The sequence below is a fragment of the Citrus sinensis genome, chromosome 8 (genome assembly GCF_022201045.2).
Source record: "Citrus sinensis cultivar Valencia sweet orange chromosome 8, DVS_A1.0, whole genome shotgun sequence".
Lineage (NCBI taxonomy): Eukaryota > Viridiplantae > Streptophyta > Magnoliopsida > Sapindales > Rutaceae > Citrus > Citrus sinensis.
Window position 1 is genome coordinate 21,720,831 of NC_068563.1, and position 16,953 is coordinate 21,737,783.

Sequence of the window (16,953 nt, forward strand, 5' to 3'; positions counted from 1 at the left end):
CAAATGTTCTTGAATTGTCTATTGGGAGTAGCTGCCATTGTGATACTTCTCGAAAATAATTTGTGAGTGCTTGACAAAAAGGAAATCACATTTAAGAATCTTGGTGACAGTGGATCACAGTTGTGTATGAGATAACATGTCAGTGTCAAATAACGCATAAAGCACGTGGCTCGCTAAAGAAAACAGTAATAAGGAAAAAGCAAACAGTAATAAAATTTTTAAAGACAATAATGCACACAATAAAACAATAGTGAAATAAAATAACAGTAAAGTGAAATGATATTTACAGGTAGTTGCGACTGTGGCTCACATCTTCCTCTGGTTTTACGTCCAGAAACGGCTTGAACGCCCTCTATGGGTCGAGGATAGGCTTCCTATCCAGTTTTCTTATAAGCTGGCAAACATGGTCGTTTATAGTCAGATTCCCGAGACTATATCGTGCATGCTCTTTCTGAATAATGGCCATAACTGGATAATCGCTCCTTGCACATATCCACTGGGATGCGTTTCAAGAGACAAAAGGATATCATCCAATGACTCCTTATTCAAGCCATCCCTAATGAATTGAATCTTATCTTCCCTGTTATCAGACATCATTCCTAAAGAACATGGGTTTTTATTGCAATGCATTCTGGCACACTTATGACAAGCTACAAAAATTCTTCGAGCTCGTCGTTTTCTTGCATAATTTCCTTTACCACAACCAGGCATGTATGCAATAAATTTTGGAGGTAACTCACCTGCCGATCGTACTTTAGCCTCGATTAACCAACGGATGTCAGCAGGTATGTTATTCCTCATGAGTAATCGCATGCGTTCGGACCGAGCTTTATAGATCGTAAGGAGGGCATTCTGAGGAAGTGAAGGGAATCGCTTGTGAAGCTTCGCTAGAATCTCGTTTATGTCCATACCTTCGCCTTAGAATATAAGTTATTATGGGAAACTGAAGTAACCGACTTGATTGTCACGGAGTACCGTTATCCGCCACTTCACCGGGGTAACAAACGAAAGCACACAAATAGAAAAACAAATTAAAACACACAATTAAAATCGTCCTCTTATTGAATTTACCTCAAGCTCCAACTGGATGTCGTAAACACTTCTCTCAATGTCTCTGAGTTGGCGTTCTAAACCCTCAACATAGGCTACTAACTCTGGTGGTTGTAGAGCCCAAATGCGTTGTGTTTTACAAAATTGAATCTGCCTTTTGAGATGAGTTTTGACACGTTGAAGTGGTTTAAAAATGTTCAGGAGGAACGGTCTAAGTATGAGACTCATGATTAAAAAGGATAAGAGAAAACTTAATGGTAAAATAAACACACTTATGCAAAAACAATTTCAATTAGCAAAAGAATAATAATAAAAAGAAAGAAAGAAAAATCAAATCAACGAAAAGAAAAAAAAATCAATTCAAATTTGGTGGGTCACTCAAATTTATTTCGGTGTCTTCTTCATGTGGTTGGTACTCTAAATATGGCTTTAATCTTTGACCATTAACTTTAAACGTGACACCGTTCTTTGGGTCCTTAATTTCAATTGCCCCATGTGGAAAAACAGTATGAACAATAAAGGGACCAGACCAACGAGAGCGTAACTTACCTGGGAATAGCTGCAAGCGAGAATTGAATAAAAGCACTTTCTGACCTGGAGTGAACGATTTTCTCATAATTTGCTTATCATGGAAGACTTTCATTCGTTGCTTGTAAATCTTGGCATTTTCGTATGCATCATTGCGAATTTCTTCAAGTTCTGCCAGCTGTAATCTTCTTTCTGAGCTGGCTTGCTGCATGTCAAAATTGAATTTCTTGATGGCCCAATATGCACGATGCTCGAGTTCCACAGGTAGGTGGCAATCTTTTCCATACACTAGCCTGTAGGGTGACATCCCAATCGGGGTCTTGAAAGCCGTTCTATATGCCCATAAGGCATCATCAAGTTTTAATGACCAATCTTTTCTGCCTGGCCTTACCGTCTTTTCTAAAATGTGCTTTATTTCTCGATTGGAGATTTCAACTTGGCCACTGGTTTGCGGATGATACGGAGTCGCCACTTTGTGTGTGATTGAATACTTTGTCAAAAGAGCTTTGAATGCTTTGTTACAAAAGTGGGCACCACCATCACTGATTATTGCTCGAGGGAATCCAAAGCGTGAAACAATGTTGCTTTTCAAAAATGCTATCACCACCTTGTGATCATTGGTCCTACATGAAATTGCTTCTACCCATTTCGATACGTAGTCAACATCAACCAATATGTATTGATGGCCAAAAGACGGGGGAAAGGGTCCCATGAAGTCGATACCCCATACATCAAAAATCTCAACCACTAAAATTGGATTTAGTGGCATCATATTCCTTCGCGTAATACTCCCCATTCGTTGACACCTATCACATGAAGAACAAAAAGTGTAAGCATCTCGAAATATAGTTGGCCAATAAAAACCACATTATAAAACTTTAGTTGCTGTTTTCTTAGCACTGAAATGGCCTCCACAAGCTTGTTCATGGCATAATGAAAGAATATTCTGAATTTTATTTTCTAGGATACATCGTCTAACAATTTGATCAGCACAATACTTGAACAAATACGGGTTATCCCAAAAGAAATTCTTTATCTCTGCAAAGAATTTAGCCTTGTCTTGCTTGGTCCAATGCTCTGGAAGTTTACCTGTAACAAGATAATTAACTATATCAGCATACCAAGGTAATACTTCCACACTCATTAATTGTTCATCTGGAAATGACTCATTCAATATTAATGGCTCTGTAATTGTGTCAAGATGGAGACGAGAGAGGTGGTCCGCCACAACATTTTCTGTCCCTTTTTTTATCTTTGAATTCCAAGTCAAATTCCTGCAAAAGTAACACCCAACGAATTAGTCTAGCTTTTGCATCTTTCTTTGTGAGAAGATATTTAAGAGCAGCATGATCTGTGAATATAATTATTTTACAACCAATGAGATAAGATCGAAATTTTTCTAATGCAAACACTACTGCTAGCATTTCTTTTTCAGTAGTTGAATAGTTCAACTGTGTATCATTCAATGTCATACTAGCATAATAAATAATATGAGGAATTCGATCAACCCTTTGTCCTAATACTGCTCCTACTGCATAATCAGATGCATCACACATGAGCTCAAATGGTAAGCTCCAGTTCGGGGGCTGAATGATGGGTGATGATGTCAACAAATGCTTTAATTTTTCAAACGCAACAAGACATGAATCATCAAAGACAAAAGGTACATCCTTAGCAAGTAGATTGCATAAGGGTCTAGAAACTTTGCTAAAATCTTTAATGAAACGTCTATAAAAACCAGCATGCCCAAGGAAAGATCTTACTTCTTTGACTGTTTTGGGTGGAGGAAGATTAGAAATGAGATCCACCTTGGCTTTGTCAACCTCAATACCTTTACTCGAAATGATGTGACCGAGAACAATACCTTGTTTTACCATAAAATGACATTTCTCCCAATTTAAGACCAAGTTCTTCTCGATACATCTCTGCAGAACTAGTGTTAGATGATGTAAACATTGATCAAACGAGTCACCAAAGACAGAAAAATCATCCATAAAGACTTCAAGGAATCGTTCCACCATATCAAAAAAAATGCTCAACATGCATCGTTGAAATGTAGCAGGTGCATTACATAATCCAAATGACATTCTCCTATATGCAAATGTGCCAAAAGGGCAAGTGAAAGTAGTTTTCTCTTGATCTTTTGGTGCTATGGGAATCTGATTATATCCTGAGTAGCCATCTAGAAAGCAATAAAATTCATGGCTTGCTAATCTATCAAGCATTTGATCAATAAATGGTAAAGGAAAATGGTTTTTACGTGTGACAGAATTCAACTTCCTATAATCAATGCATACACGTCATCCTGTAGTCACTCTAGTGGGTATCAATTCATTATCAGCATTCGTAACTACTGTGACTCCTGACTTTTTGGAGACAACTTGCATAGGACTGACCCATGAACTATCAGAAATTGGGTAAATGATACCTGCATCTAATAGCTTAAGGACTTCAGTTCTAACAACTTCTTTCATGTTAGGATTTAACCGACGTTGCATCTCTTTAGTAGTTTTAGCATTTTCATCAAGGTGAATGTAATGCATGCAATCTACTGGGTTTATACCTTTAATGTCTGCTATGGTCCATCCTAATGCCCCTTTGTGCTCTTTTAAAACATCCAACAACTTACCTTTTTGTTCATCATTGAGGGATGATGAGATGATTACCGGCAAAGTACTTTCTTTTCCCAAAAATGCATATTCCAAAGTGTTGGGCAATGGTTTGAGCTCGAGTTTCGGTGGTGATTCTGATGATGGGATGAGTTTCTTCTCTGATGGTGCTAGTTGTTCAACTCTTGACTTCCATTTATTAGTGTCCATGGATGGTGCTGAGTCAAGTAGGGCATTGACCTCATCGACCGATCTGTCAATATCAAAATCAAAACCAAAGTGAGTTAAACATGTTTGTAAATGATCATCACTAAGGTTTGAAAGAAAAGTGTTATCAACTATTCTTTCAATTAAATCCACATCAACAATTCCATCATCTGCATTGTGAGGTTGTTTGGCAATGTTGAAGATGTTCAGCTCCATAGTCATGTTGCCGAAGGACAACTGCATATTTCCAGTCCTGCATTGAATGTGAGCATCCGCAGTTACCAAGAAAGGTCGGCCTAGAATAATGGGGATGTACTTCCTTGAATCCTGTATTGGTTGAGTGTCAATTACAATGAAATCAACAGGAAAATAAAACTTGTCTACCTGGATAAGCACGTCCTCCACAATACCACGAGTTATTTTCGTGGACCGATCTGCAAGCTGTAACACCACTGGAGTTGGGTGTAATTCTCCAAGTCCAAGTTTCACAAATACAGAATAAGGCAACAAATTTACACTAGCTCCTAAATCCAACAAAGCATTCTCAATTGTGTGGTTCCCTATGCTACATGAAATAGTGGGGGAGCCTGGGTCTTTGCATTTTAAAGGAATTTTATGTTGGAGTATAGAACTAACGTTTTCTGTTAAAAATGTCTTCTTTTGCACATGCATATTTCTCTTTTTAGTACAAAGGTCTTTAAGAAACTTGGCATAAGATGGAACTTGTTTAATAGCATCAAGTAAAGGGATGTTACCACTTACCTGTTTGAAGATTTCGAGAATCTCACCTGTGGATTTTCCCTTTTTGCCTTTGGTTAACCTCTGAGGAAATGGAACTTTAGGAACATATTCTCGTGGGTTGGTTTCTTCTTTTTCTTCCGGTGGTGAGTCCTCAACATTCACAGGTACAATTTGATTTTCTTTTGTCGCCGGCATCTCCACTTTGTTGTCGACTTCCTTTCCTTTTCGCAAGGTCATTACTACTTTGACCTCTCCATGCTGCTGTGGTGAACTGGTACTTGCTTCATGTACTCCTTTAGGATTAGGCACTGGTTGACTTGAAAATTTGCCTTTCTCAACAGTCATTGCCAAGGTTTGAACTGAAGATGCAAGTTGTCCCACCATCTTCTCGAGGCTTGAAATTGATTGGGCTTGTGAGTTGAAGCCCGCTCTCAATTCATTTCGTAGTCCATCAATGGTGCGGTTCTGTTGCTCAATCGTGGAGTGAGTAACATTCTTGAAATTCTGGAATGCATCCTCCCATGGTCTGGGTTGAGAGTAGTTCTGATTCTGATTGAATGGTTTAAATGGGGGCTGAGAGGCTTGAGGAATTTGTTGCATTGGTGGAGCTGGAGCTGTTGGTCCATTCTGTTGGAATCCTTGAGACCATGAAAAATTGGGGTGGTCTCTCCATCCAGGGTTATATGTGTTGGAGTATGGGTTGTAGTTTGATGGCTTTCTCATTATACCTATGGCATTGGCTTGATCTGAGTATGAGTCATGGTCATGTGGCTCTGTTGATTTAGCAGTCGATAACGATGCTATTTGTCGAGAGAGACCTTCAATTATCGCTTTGACTTCTTTAATTTCTGAACTTGACTCGCCAATGTGAACCTCATTTACTCCCTTAATTCTTCTCGTATTCCTGAGTGATCGACTCCGTTGTTGGGAATTATCCGCTTGTCGCTGGAAGAATTCCCAAATCTCTGATGCACTTTTTGACATTAGCTCTCCTCCACTTGTTGCCATTAGCTATTCTTGCACATTCAGCAATAATCCCTCCAAAAAGTATTGGCATTGGTGCCATTTTTCGTACCCATGATGTGGACACTTCAAGAGTAGCCCATTGAATCGCTCCCATGTTTCAAAAAACTGCTCGTCCTCTCTCTGGGTAAACTCCGAGATTTTCCTGCGAATAGCGTTGGTTTTATGCACTGGGAAATATTTATTCAAAAATTTTGTTACCATTTGTTCCCATGATGAAATGCTATTAGCAGGTAAAGTATTTAATCATGAACGAGCACTATCCTTTAAAGAAAATGGGAATAATCTGAGTTTAACATCATCGTCTGAAAAATTTTCATATTTAAAAGTTTGACAAATTGCATGAAAATCATTCAGATGATTATATGGGTCCTCATTTTCTAGGCCATAAAATGTTGGGAGACAATTTAGCACACTGGGTTTTAATTCAAAACTCCTAGCTGCTACATTTGGGTATCTTATGCATGATGTGCTCAAATTAGCTAAGGGACTAAAATAGTCCTTAAATGGCCTCTCCTGTGGTGCTTGTAAATCCATTTTATTTTTAACGTTCTTGTGCGTGCGAAGTGTTTTTTCTAGTTCAAGGTCTATAGGTTCAAGATTAAGTAATAATGACCTACGACCATGCATGCAAAAAAAATAAAAAAAAATAAAGATGAGAACAAAACAAATAAAAATAAAGAAGAGGGAGAAATTACGATACTAACCTTATTGCGCTATTACAACCTTACTATAAAAATACACAAAAACAAATACGTGAAATAAATTAAATAAAAATAAATTAATAAGATAAAAAAAATTACAAAGAAAAATAAATTCAAAATTAAGTTACAGAATTTTAAAGAAGAGAGAAAATAAAATTCTTAGTTCAAAATGTAAATTCACTCTTTTTTCTTTTTTTTTTTTTAATAAAAAAAATTAGAAGAAAACAATTAAAAGAAATTATTCACAAAAATTAATTCTATGAATTAAAATTACTTACCTCCCCGGCAACGGCGCCAAAAACTTGTTGTGCAAATTTTAATGTACTCGCAAGCGCACGAATCTGTTGTAGTATAGACTAATGGTGACGAGTGTCGATCCCACGAGGAGGTGGATTTTAATTATATATAGAATTAATTTTGTAAATGGGTAGTTGGATTTATGGTGGAAATGATTTAGAATATGCTAATAATTAAATTAAAATGGCGAGAATAAATTCTAAAATTGGAATTGAAATGGCGAGAATAAATTGAAGAGAATTCTATTAAAATGACGTACTTGGGTATCTGGATCCGTATCAACATGCATCATGGGCTAAATAATCCGTATTAATGTCAATTAAATCATGAGGGGGGAATCCACACCTCATGAACCACGCTCTAATCAATATGGTGCTAAGGGCTTATCGTGTCAAATAATAATAACCTTGTACTAGAGGGCCGGTGAAACCAAGGCGGTACTAGACAAGATTAGTATTACTTGTCGACGAGAAGTCAAAACATCCACAAAAACTAGAGGGGAAGAGAAATAAATTTACCAAATAAAGCCCATGACACATGTTGAGACTTCACCTTCAACCCAAGCTTGAAAGAAAATTAGCCACTCATAATTAAACTAGGGGCAAAATGGGAATTTATTAAAATACAAAGAAAATACAAGATGGAGAGGGAATTACAGAAAATGGAGTCCAAAAATGGATTCAGAGATATCAAATTAGGGGGGAGAGGCCCCCTTTTTATAGATACATGGAGTAAATCATGACCATCGAATTAAAAACAGTTTGGACGCTCAGGATTGCGCCACGTCATCAGTCAACAGTCTACGGTTTGATCACGCGGATGAACAGTAACACGGTTTGACCCGACTTTGAACAATAACGCGGTTTGACCCGGATGAACAGTAACGCGGTTTGGTTGAAAATAATCCTGTGTGATGCATGCACCGTATGCGAGATTTTTCGTCCACTGATATGCTGCCACGTCACCATCAACAGTATATAAGAATTTTAGTCCAACAGGATCGTGACACCTCATCAGTCAATGCCACATCATCGGTCCGTCTATGTGAACAGTGTCGTGAACAGTAACGTATACAGTACCGTACACGTGAATAGTACCGTACATGTGAACTGTGCCATTTTTCCTTTTATGCTCCTCCTAAGGTTTTCGACCGTCCTGAGTTCAAAAGTGATGTCCGTTTTGCCATCTGATTTCTCGTTTATTGTGAAATGACTATAATGCCCCTAAAATACATAAAATACTTAATAAAAATAAAACACATGTAATTAAATCACAAGAAGGTTAAATACATAAAAGTAAGGGTTGTTAGTAAGACTTGAAATGTAAAATGACGGTTTTCTCCTTTATAAATATGTATTTTCTAACACTCAACAGGCCTTTGTTGTGACAGTGAAGTCGGCATACTCTCCCTCGAGACCATCCACCATTTCCTCCAACCTTTCAAGGGTGTCTTGAGCGGCGGTCATAGTCGTTTCGAGCATAGCCATGCAAGGCTCTAAGGCATCAACAGATGGGGTCTTGGCCTTGCCGCGGGACTTGCCTTGAGCGCGTCCTTCTTCGCGACCGCAGGATAGTTCTGGTGGAACATCCACACCAACAACACCCTCTTATGATGGGTTAGGAGGGTTGGTCATTGCTCGTGAGCTAACTTGTGTAGGTGCAAACCTTAGCTCTAATACCACTTATCACGGGATGAGTGTTTTTCGCAACAAACCCGTGCGGCACTTAAACAACTCTTGCCAAAAGTTACCAAGTAAACCTTTGAGCTTCTCGACTAGCTAAGGCTAAAGGTTTTCGAAAGAGTTAGAGAGAAGAAAGCAATTGAGCCGAATGAGGAAAATTGTATTACTCGCAAGAGAGATTACAAGAGAGCTTACGAGAGTGTTTGAGTTGCTTGCTCTAAGCTTGATGTCCAAATGTCAACTGCCATGCTCTATTTATAGGGGAAGCTTGCCTAGCTCTAGATTTCTAGAGAATTCTACCAACTTGCCTAGATATCTAGATATTTACATGTGTTAGAGATGTGTAGAGAATTCTATATATATACAAACTTGAGATGTGCTAGAGTTTGGTAGAAAAATCTAGAATTGAGTCAATCTAGTACTCTTGCCTTGTTTTAGGCTTTTGGTCTGAAATTGTGGACACTCGAACTAGCAACTTGGGCAGTTCGCACCACAAAGCTACTTTTTTAAAATTGTTTATTTATTCTTATTGCCTTGCACATGCTTGCCATATTAAAACAATCCTTATCAATCCTTTTAATTCCTTGCTTCCTCACGTGATGGCCAAACCAAAAACCAAACTTTTAAAATATCTTGTGTGCAAGTGTTTGTGAAGAGCTGGCGTTCGCATTATAGCTCTGACACCATATCAATATTTGTGAATTTAATTTGAGAATTAATGGCTGGACCAACGAGCCGTAAAGATTGACTTCTATGATAGATTTTGTTTGCTTGATGTGATTTGTACAAAACGTGACCTTTTTGGACTATTGTTTTGGCGTAGCTTAGTTACATGCTCAACTTCTTTGATCTAGGTAAGTTCTAGATGATTCAATCATAAAGAATTGAAATGTTTCACAGAATCAGGAAATTACTACGAACTGCGATAAAGGTCTTTTGTTTTCTTTATTTTAGGCTACCACACACCGCATTCAAGCCGAGGCAAGTATAATTTACTGGAGACTCCATCCTTGAGCCTCTTGCTTCCATTACAAAAGGCCAAAGCCTAAGATCAGTCTTTGATGGAAGCTGCTCTAAGCATGATGTGAGCATATAACAAAAATTTTTGCACCAATATGAAAGACCGGGATAAAATAAGTGACAGATCAAGCCACATTAAAATTAACCTACAAATTTACATGATACATTACCACAAGATGCATACGTAGTCCCACTACTTAAAAACAAAGAAAGCCGAAGTTTTGAGGGCAGGCCCTCAATTTGATTAGCATCCGATAACATAGTGTTTATACTTTAACTTCATAATTCATCTAACTTAAAAATCTCCTAAAGCTTTAGATGTTTAAGAGATCCATTAGATTCAACACTCATAACACTTAATTTCCATCATCAGCCCCTTTCAAGTAGAGAGTTTCGCCTCCATCTTGGCTTCCTGAGCTCCCTCCTCGTCCTTCAGCAGATCCAGAACTGCCTATATCATGCTTGCTCCCCATTCCCCTTGAGTGCAAGCCTTCACCAGATGAGCCACGGCCAAAATCAGGGAATCCCCCACCCCCAAGTGAACCACTACCTCCTGCAGTACTACCCTCACTTTGCAGCATGTGAAGTCCTGAGCTACCACCAGAGCTCATGCCAAGCTGACCATGCAAGGCTTGCTGTTGCTGAAGCACTGAAAATTGCTGTTGAGAGTACACCATGGATGAGCGTGCAGCCATAAGTGACTGTGGTGTCATTGGCTGAGATTGCTGGTGTTGCATATAGTGAGCTCCTGGCTGCATAATGCCACCAGAAGAGAACTGCAGAATCATGACTAAAATTCAGGGGATCCGCAACTTAAAACACATTCAAATTAAGAGAATTTTTTAGAAACATTAGCGTACCTAAATTATTAATTAGTCCAAAGACATCACTAAAAGATTTTGGAAAAGAGTATGATAGTATAAAAGCAAGCAAGTTAAACAAAAATTTCAGAGTTGTCCGTTACAAATTACCAAGAATATAATCAGAACAACTAGAAGAATCAAATATTAGATAGCATTCAATCAACAAAACAGTTATAAATATCATCTTATTCAACAGAGAATTGAATAAGTGGAGAAAAAATGTAGCGCAGAATTTTTTCACAAACATAAGTGTTGCTGGTTTAGATGGTTAGGGTTTAGGGTAAGGAGTCCACGCAAAAATAACAAAATGCACTTCCTTAAAAGTTTTCATATTGAACAGCCTTCAATAGCTGAACAAGTTGCACCGCAAAAGAACAGGGATAGTACCTGGGCATGAACGCTAGGTGGTTGGGGTTGAGCATCAGCAATAGCAGCCAGGTACATGAGATTCCGCTGCAATCTTGCCTGGTTCCTGCCAGAAAGTAAAATGAATTAAGAGCCTTCCAACAATTCAGACACAACAGTATGTCAAAGTACAATCAGGTAGCTTTTAACCACATAGTATTTATTCTCGCACTACCTTCTACTTTTGTTAGAATGCTTAAATGAATTCCAGAGTATTACTTAGCATTTGATAGTTCCCATGTTTATCAGTAAAGGTAGTGTAAAAATAGAATGAGAAGCTAGTCACTAAATAAACCATTTGATTTCTTTTAAGGTAAAAACCAGCATTTTCCCATTATCATCAAGCCACACAAGTAGGCTTTTCTATCTTAGCCAAAAATACATGAAACTTAAAGAAACTTGGTTTTCTAACCATCATTTTACTTTCATGAGACAACATGGCCATAGTTCAACCCAGCATTAAGACTCAGAAAATCACTGACATATTATTTTACCCCAAAAAAACACTTTGACAAACACTAGACTGCAAGACTTCTCAAGACTCATGGCAGGATAACATTTATAAATTTCAAATCAAATGAGAAAGAAACAATGATCCAGGACCCTGGGTTATTAGAAAATCAAGTGACTGCATACGGGTGTGTATATTGCAAGCAAAGGGAACAAAACAATTGCAAAGCTACAAATTATTTATTTAATGGAAAAAAAAAGCGTCACTCACTCTGCACACTCGCTCAGTTTCCCTGAATTCTGGCTCTCAACAATCTTCAAAATCAATGATTTGTTCTCATCTAGATACTGCATGCACAGATGTGAAGCCACAGAAGACTAATATCAGTAGAGTAGTTGGCTAAATAACTCAGTAAAAAACAAATATCCAATATAAAAGGTAAAGAAATAATCCTTTGCTGTTGGAGTAGTCCATGCATAATAAATGAAACCACTGTTCGGTAAAAGGAACTGAAAGAATGAAAACCTGTTAAAAAGTATAAAAAGGTAACTTCTTAAGCAGTTTGAAACCAATCTTTTTTGAAATACTATTCCTCATTGTTTATCTTTGTATGGATATATGATAGGCCCTCAATGAACCAAGAAAAAGGTAAACTACAACATGAAAAATCCAACAAAACTACTCTTCTTCGGCAGTACCATTATTATCAAAAAAATCAGGAAAGGGAACGACCAACTAGTCACTTTGCTACAAAACAGCCATGCCCATCCTCCTAAATTTCACTTCCCTACCAGTATCCATTTCCAGTTCAAGAACAAGTCTCATTTCCATTATCTCACATTATGGACAATGTCTTATTTGCATTCGCTGAAAAGATTTCAAAGCATCTTCAACATATAGTCAAAACAATATTAAACAGTGTTATATAGTTAAAGAAATGCAAAGCCTTGGAGGTAGCCTAGTACATGTAGACTAGAAACTCAACATTACACGAGCACAGGAATCAGTGCCATACAATTTCTTCCAAATTTTAAGCCAGTAAAAATTTGTAAACAAGTACTCAGATCATCTTCAATGAGATTGCTATTCAAATACTCAACCAAAATCTAGTGTATTTCATGATTGGAGCAAAAGTAACAGATATTAAGACAAAGACATCAACATATATATTACAAAGACATTGATTGAGGACCACCAGCAAAGACAATGAAAGAGGACCACAATAGCATGCAGAGACTATATCAAAAGGAAACATTTTAAAAAGCACCACTAATAAGGAAGGGGAAAAAAATGAAAAAGGTAGACAGAAACCATGACAAGGTACCAACTTATATCTAAATGTTTTATGGGCATGTTGCGAATGATCCATAAACACATAAAGGATACCAAAAGGTAATGCATAAAGAAAAGAGTATCATGGATAGAAGTTTTGCCATAGACATATCAAGGATACCAAAAGGTAAATGGAAGTTTAAAGTTTCTCACACCAACTAATACATTCATCCATTGGTTTCATCTGAATCAAAATAAGCTCAGCTAGATTTATGAACAAGTCAGGTGTGCACTCGAGCAATCCAAACTTCATTTTCTGCCCCACAATGAGGATAAAATCAACTAAAGTAATGTCAATCATACGATGCCTTGCCCTAAGTTTTTTGTTCTTCATTGCAGTGCTAAAAATAAACCAACAACAATATATTAATCTACAAATTAAAAACATAAGCAAATGATTAAGAACTCATTTTCCAAAGTGCACCAATAATTTTTCATTTTCTATCTAAAGAAAACAATCTCTCTACAAGACGGTAGCTAGAGACGACTTGACAAGTGAAAAATGAGATACATTAGATATTTAATATATTAGACCTGTTTGTATAAATAAAAACAAACAGGAATTAAAGAATACAGTCATACACAAAAAGCAAAACAGAAACACCAAAGCCAGCAAGCAAATCTCTGCCTCCAACTCCAACACATGATGGGCCAAAACAAAAGCTCCACTTTATAAGGATGACGAATTGACAATGGAACGTCAAAATAAAAGATACACATTCACAAAATATACCCATCAATATTTCATTAAAAAGCTTCAAAAAACTAACCCACCCATCAATTAATACAGACACCAAAAGATTGAGCAGAAACATTAAACACTAATTAGTATAAGATCAGTTAGCATCAAAACTTAAGATAAAGATTTAAAAACTTTGACAGAAGAAATTAAATGATAAAGTGCGAAGGTGTGTGGCTACTAATGAAAAAGAAAGAGACAGAGAGAAGAAGAGAGAACCTGTTGAATGTGGTCAGTAGTGACGTTGTTGGGATAATAAGCTGCCATCATGGGCTGCATCTGCATCAGGTGCTGTTGCATTTCTTATACACACACGCTCTCTCTCTAGAAAGACTGTATCTATCACTTTCTCTCACTATATCAATGACCTTTTTTCACAGAAAAGAACTACAAGACTTTGAGTAGCAGCACTCACTGAAAGTGCAAAGAGAGCAAACAGATAACAGATACCCTTTTGCCTCTTTCCACCGTTAGTTCACTTTCAAAGAGTTAAACAGTGACAGGACACCTCAATGAGATAGCTCAGGGAGAGACACACCTCACAAGACAGAGTTGAGTAAGGTCTCTTCAGAAGAGGGGAGAGGGCGGAGAGGTCACGTGATGAATAATAGAAACAGCACAGAGAGGGAGAGAGCCAGAGCCCAGAGAGAGAGAGAGCACGGACCAGAACAGAGATAATAAATAAAAATTGAAATTAAAAATCAAAGTTGTGTGTGTAAAGTAGTAAGATTATGGTATCTAAGATTAACATGACAGTGTCTGCTGGTCTTAGACCGTTTGGTCCAACACTTATCGTCACTTGCGTTCATTTGTGACGTTGACGTTGTACTACTCTCTTGTTAAAGCAGATTCCACTTGTTGCTATATTCCACCACGCTTAATTTCTGACGTCCCATCACGCGTGAATGTGCTTAATTAATATTGATGGACTATGAACACAAGCGTGATCATGTTACTCCGCATGATCGTCTCGTTTTCTGTCGACCGGTGACAATTTTTCTATTGGCAATTTTTTTTTTTTTTTTGTAGTTTTCTTCCATATTAGACGTTATAATCTAGAGGATTTCATGCTATAATCTATCGATCTTTGCAAAAAGTTTACCAATTAAATGACTCAAATCAATTAAAAGATGAGGCTATGAAAGAAGTAAACCAATATAATATATAGTTTAAATCGAGAATATGACATATTCTTTATAAAGACATCTCTTTTTTTTTTTTAAAGTGAACCTCCACCAAATGAGTAAAATTTTATTAAATTTTTTTAAGTCTATCATATAGAAATATTATTGATATTATATCAGACATTATAATTAATATTTATAATCATACTATATAACTATGACTACCACCATTCATTGACACACTGAAATACTTGTTCATATATTTTAAACCCTCTCTAATATTCAAGGGGTGCCTACTCCACTCATATTTCGTAAGGGAGAGGCTGTCTTCACTCAATTATGTATCAGACATTATAATTAATATTTACAATCATACTATATAACTATGACCACCGTCATTCGTTGATACACTGAAATACTTGCCCATATATTTTAAACCATCTCCAATATTCAAAGGGTGCCTACTCCACTCACATTTCGTAAGGGAGAGACTGTTTCCACTTAATTATGTATCAGACATTACAATTAATATTTGCAATCATACTATATAACTAGGATCATCGGCATTCATTGACACACTGAAGTACTTGACCATATATTTTAAACACTCTCCAATATTCATATTATATAACTATGACCACCGCCATTCATTGACACACTGAAGTATTTGCCCATATATTTTAAACACTCTCCAATATTCAAGGAGTGTCTACTACACTCACATTTCGTAAGTGAGAGACTGTTTCTACTCAATTATGTTGATAATTGAGGAAGTACTGAAATTAATCCCCATAAAGCTCTTATGGAGGCTCGAACCCTTGCACTCAACATTGTAATTGCAAGGCTTCTCCCATTGGACCAAAGGCTCATTGATGAAAATTTTATTAATTAAATAAAAAAGAAACTTAATTAGGGGAACATAATAAACTTTGCTCTTGAAAGAACCATAATACAAATGTACTGAAGGCATAGTCTCTTAGTGCTGTTGGAAATAAATATGAACTTATTTATATTGCTGGAGTATGATGATGAAATTCTTTTATAAAAAATGGTACTTATGGTAGAATGCTCTGCATAAGCATGAGCATGTGTACAAGAGACATAATCCAACTAACGGTGAGGAACTCAAATTTGAAAACGCATCAACCACATTAGTTCCATACCAGAGGGGTTTGTCACAACAATAAAATTTTATAAAAGTATTTCTATCGCATTAACTTTTATTAATAAAGATACAATAACTTCACCAATCCTGTATTTCTATATATGTTATTGTTTTTTGAGTAATTAGTATTTGATTTTATAAATTGAAATTTTAATGTGTTTAAAAAGGGAAAAAAAGACTATATATCATATATGTCTTGTTAGGGCTTTTATTATTAATACATTGTGTGTCAATGATATTGTAATTTGTTTATTTATTTTAATAGGGATTTGTTTCCTTTTATTAAGGATTTTTCTATTCTTGAGAATTAATTAGATTAGATTATGTGGAATATTAGAGAATATTTTTAGAGGCATAAAGAAGCAAATTGGTGTGTAAATAGGACTACATATCAAAGAGTTCTAAATAAAGATGACAACTACATTGATAAGTATATCAAGTATTTATGGAATATTGGACTCTTAAAAAACGTATATCCTAGTACCCCTTTTTTAAGGTTTGGTTGAAATACTACATTGGTTGAATTACTATACCTATATAAAAGAAAGTATTTCACACATTAAAGATGGTGAAGAAGACACGCATATTGTATTTTATATCAGAGAAGTAGCCAATGCAGAGAACAAAAAAAAAAAAAAAAACTCTATTTGGTCACATACGATGTTCCATGTTTCTATGATGATTTAGTCTTCTTCATCAAGTCTTCATATGAAATCTTTAATTAGACATTCTCTATATTTACTTTGGTCTCTTCGAGATAAAGAGGTTGTTTGTTATGTTGAGGAGATCTCAAGTAAAGCAACAGATACAATTGAAGACAAGTAGTACTAGCTAAGAAAGATTGACTAAGTTAGATTTAACAAGGTGGCGGCAAGAGTAAGAGGAAATATGAAATTATGTAAGAATCTATTAGGTTGTAATCTTTTTCTTTATTTGATGAATTGCTTATAGTCTGGGCGTGATCTCATGGATTTAGATTGTGATCCAAACCATATAAAAATTCTCTTTATACT

At 36.5% G+C, this 16,953-nt stretch overlaps 1 protein-coding gene and 1 non-coding gene across 3 annotated transcripts; one reads left to right on the forward strand and one right to left on the reverse strand.

Moving 5' to 3' along the window:
* The first annotated feature begins 6,207 nt into the window (after positions 1–6,207).
* On the forward strand, positions 6,208–6,311 carry LOC127899500 (small nucleolar RNA R71). Its single transcript, XR_008051377.1, has one exon. It is a non-coding gene; the product is annotated as a small nucleolar RNA R71 (small nucleolar RNA).
* A 3,659-nt stretch (positions 6,312–9,970) lies between these two features.
* Positions 9,971–14,615, reverse strand: LOC102625389 (GRF1-interacting factor 1). 2 transcript variants are annotated; one of them, XM_006487701.4, is made up of 4 exons: positions 13,871–14,615; positions 11,851–11,927; positions 11,112–11,196; positions 9,971–10,613 (listed from the first exon to the last, which is right to left on the reverse strand). In XM_006487701.4, exons 1-4 carry the CDS (start codon positions 13,949–13,951, stop codon positions 10,218–10,220), a joined length of 639 nt encoding a protein of 212 aa, XP_006487764.1. In that variant the 5' UTR covers positions 13,952–14,615; the 3' UTR covers positions 9,971–10,217. The 2 variants fall into 2 exon arrangements, with proteins under 2 accessions (XP_006487764.1, XP_006487763.1); XM_006487700.4 differs by having other exon boundaries at positions 9,971–10,637; positions 13,871–14,574.
* Positions 14,616–16,953: the final 2,338 nt, after the last annotated feature.

Bases quoted from the DNA above. Each gene is read 5' to 3' on its own strand.
- LOC102625389 (XM_006487700.4), bottom strand. From the start codon at position 13,951: ATGCAACAGCACCTGATGCAGATGCAGCCCATGATGGCAGCTTATTAT. The intron at 11,197-11,850 runs GTGAGTGACGCT...ACTTTCTGGCAG, and splicing joins AAACTGAGCGAGTGTGCAGA to GAACCAGGCAAGATTGCAGC. The intron at 10,638-11,111 runs GTACTATCCCTG...ATGATTCTGCAG, and splicing joins CACCTAGCGTTCATGCCCAG to TTCTCTTCTGGTGGCATTAT.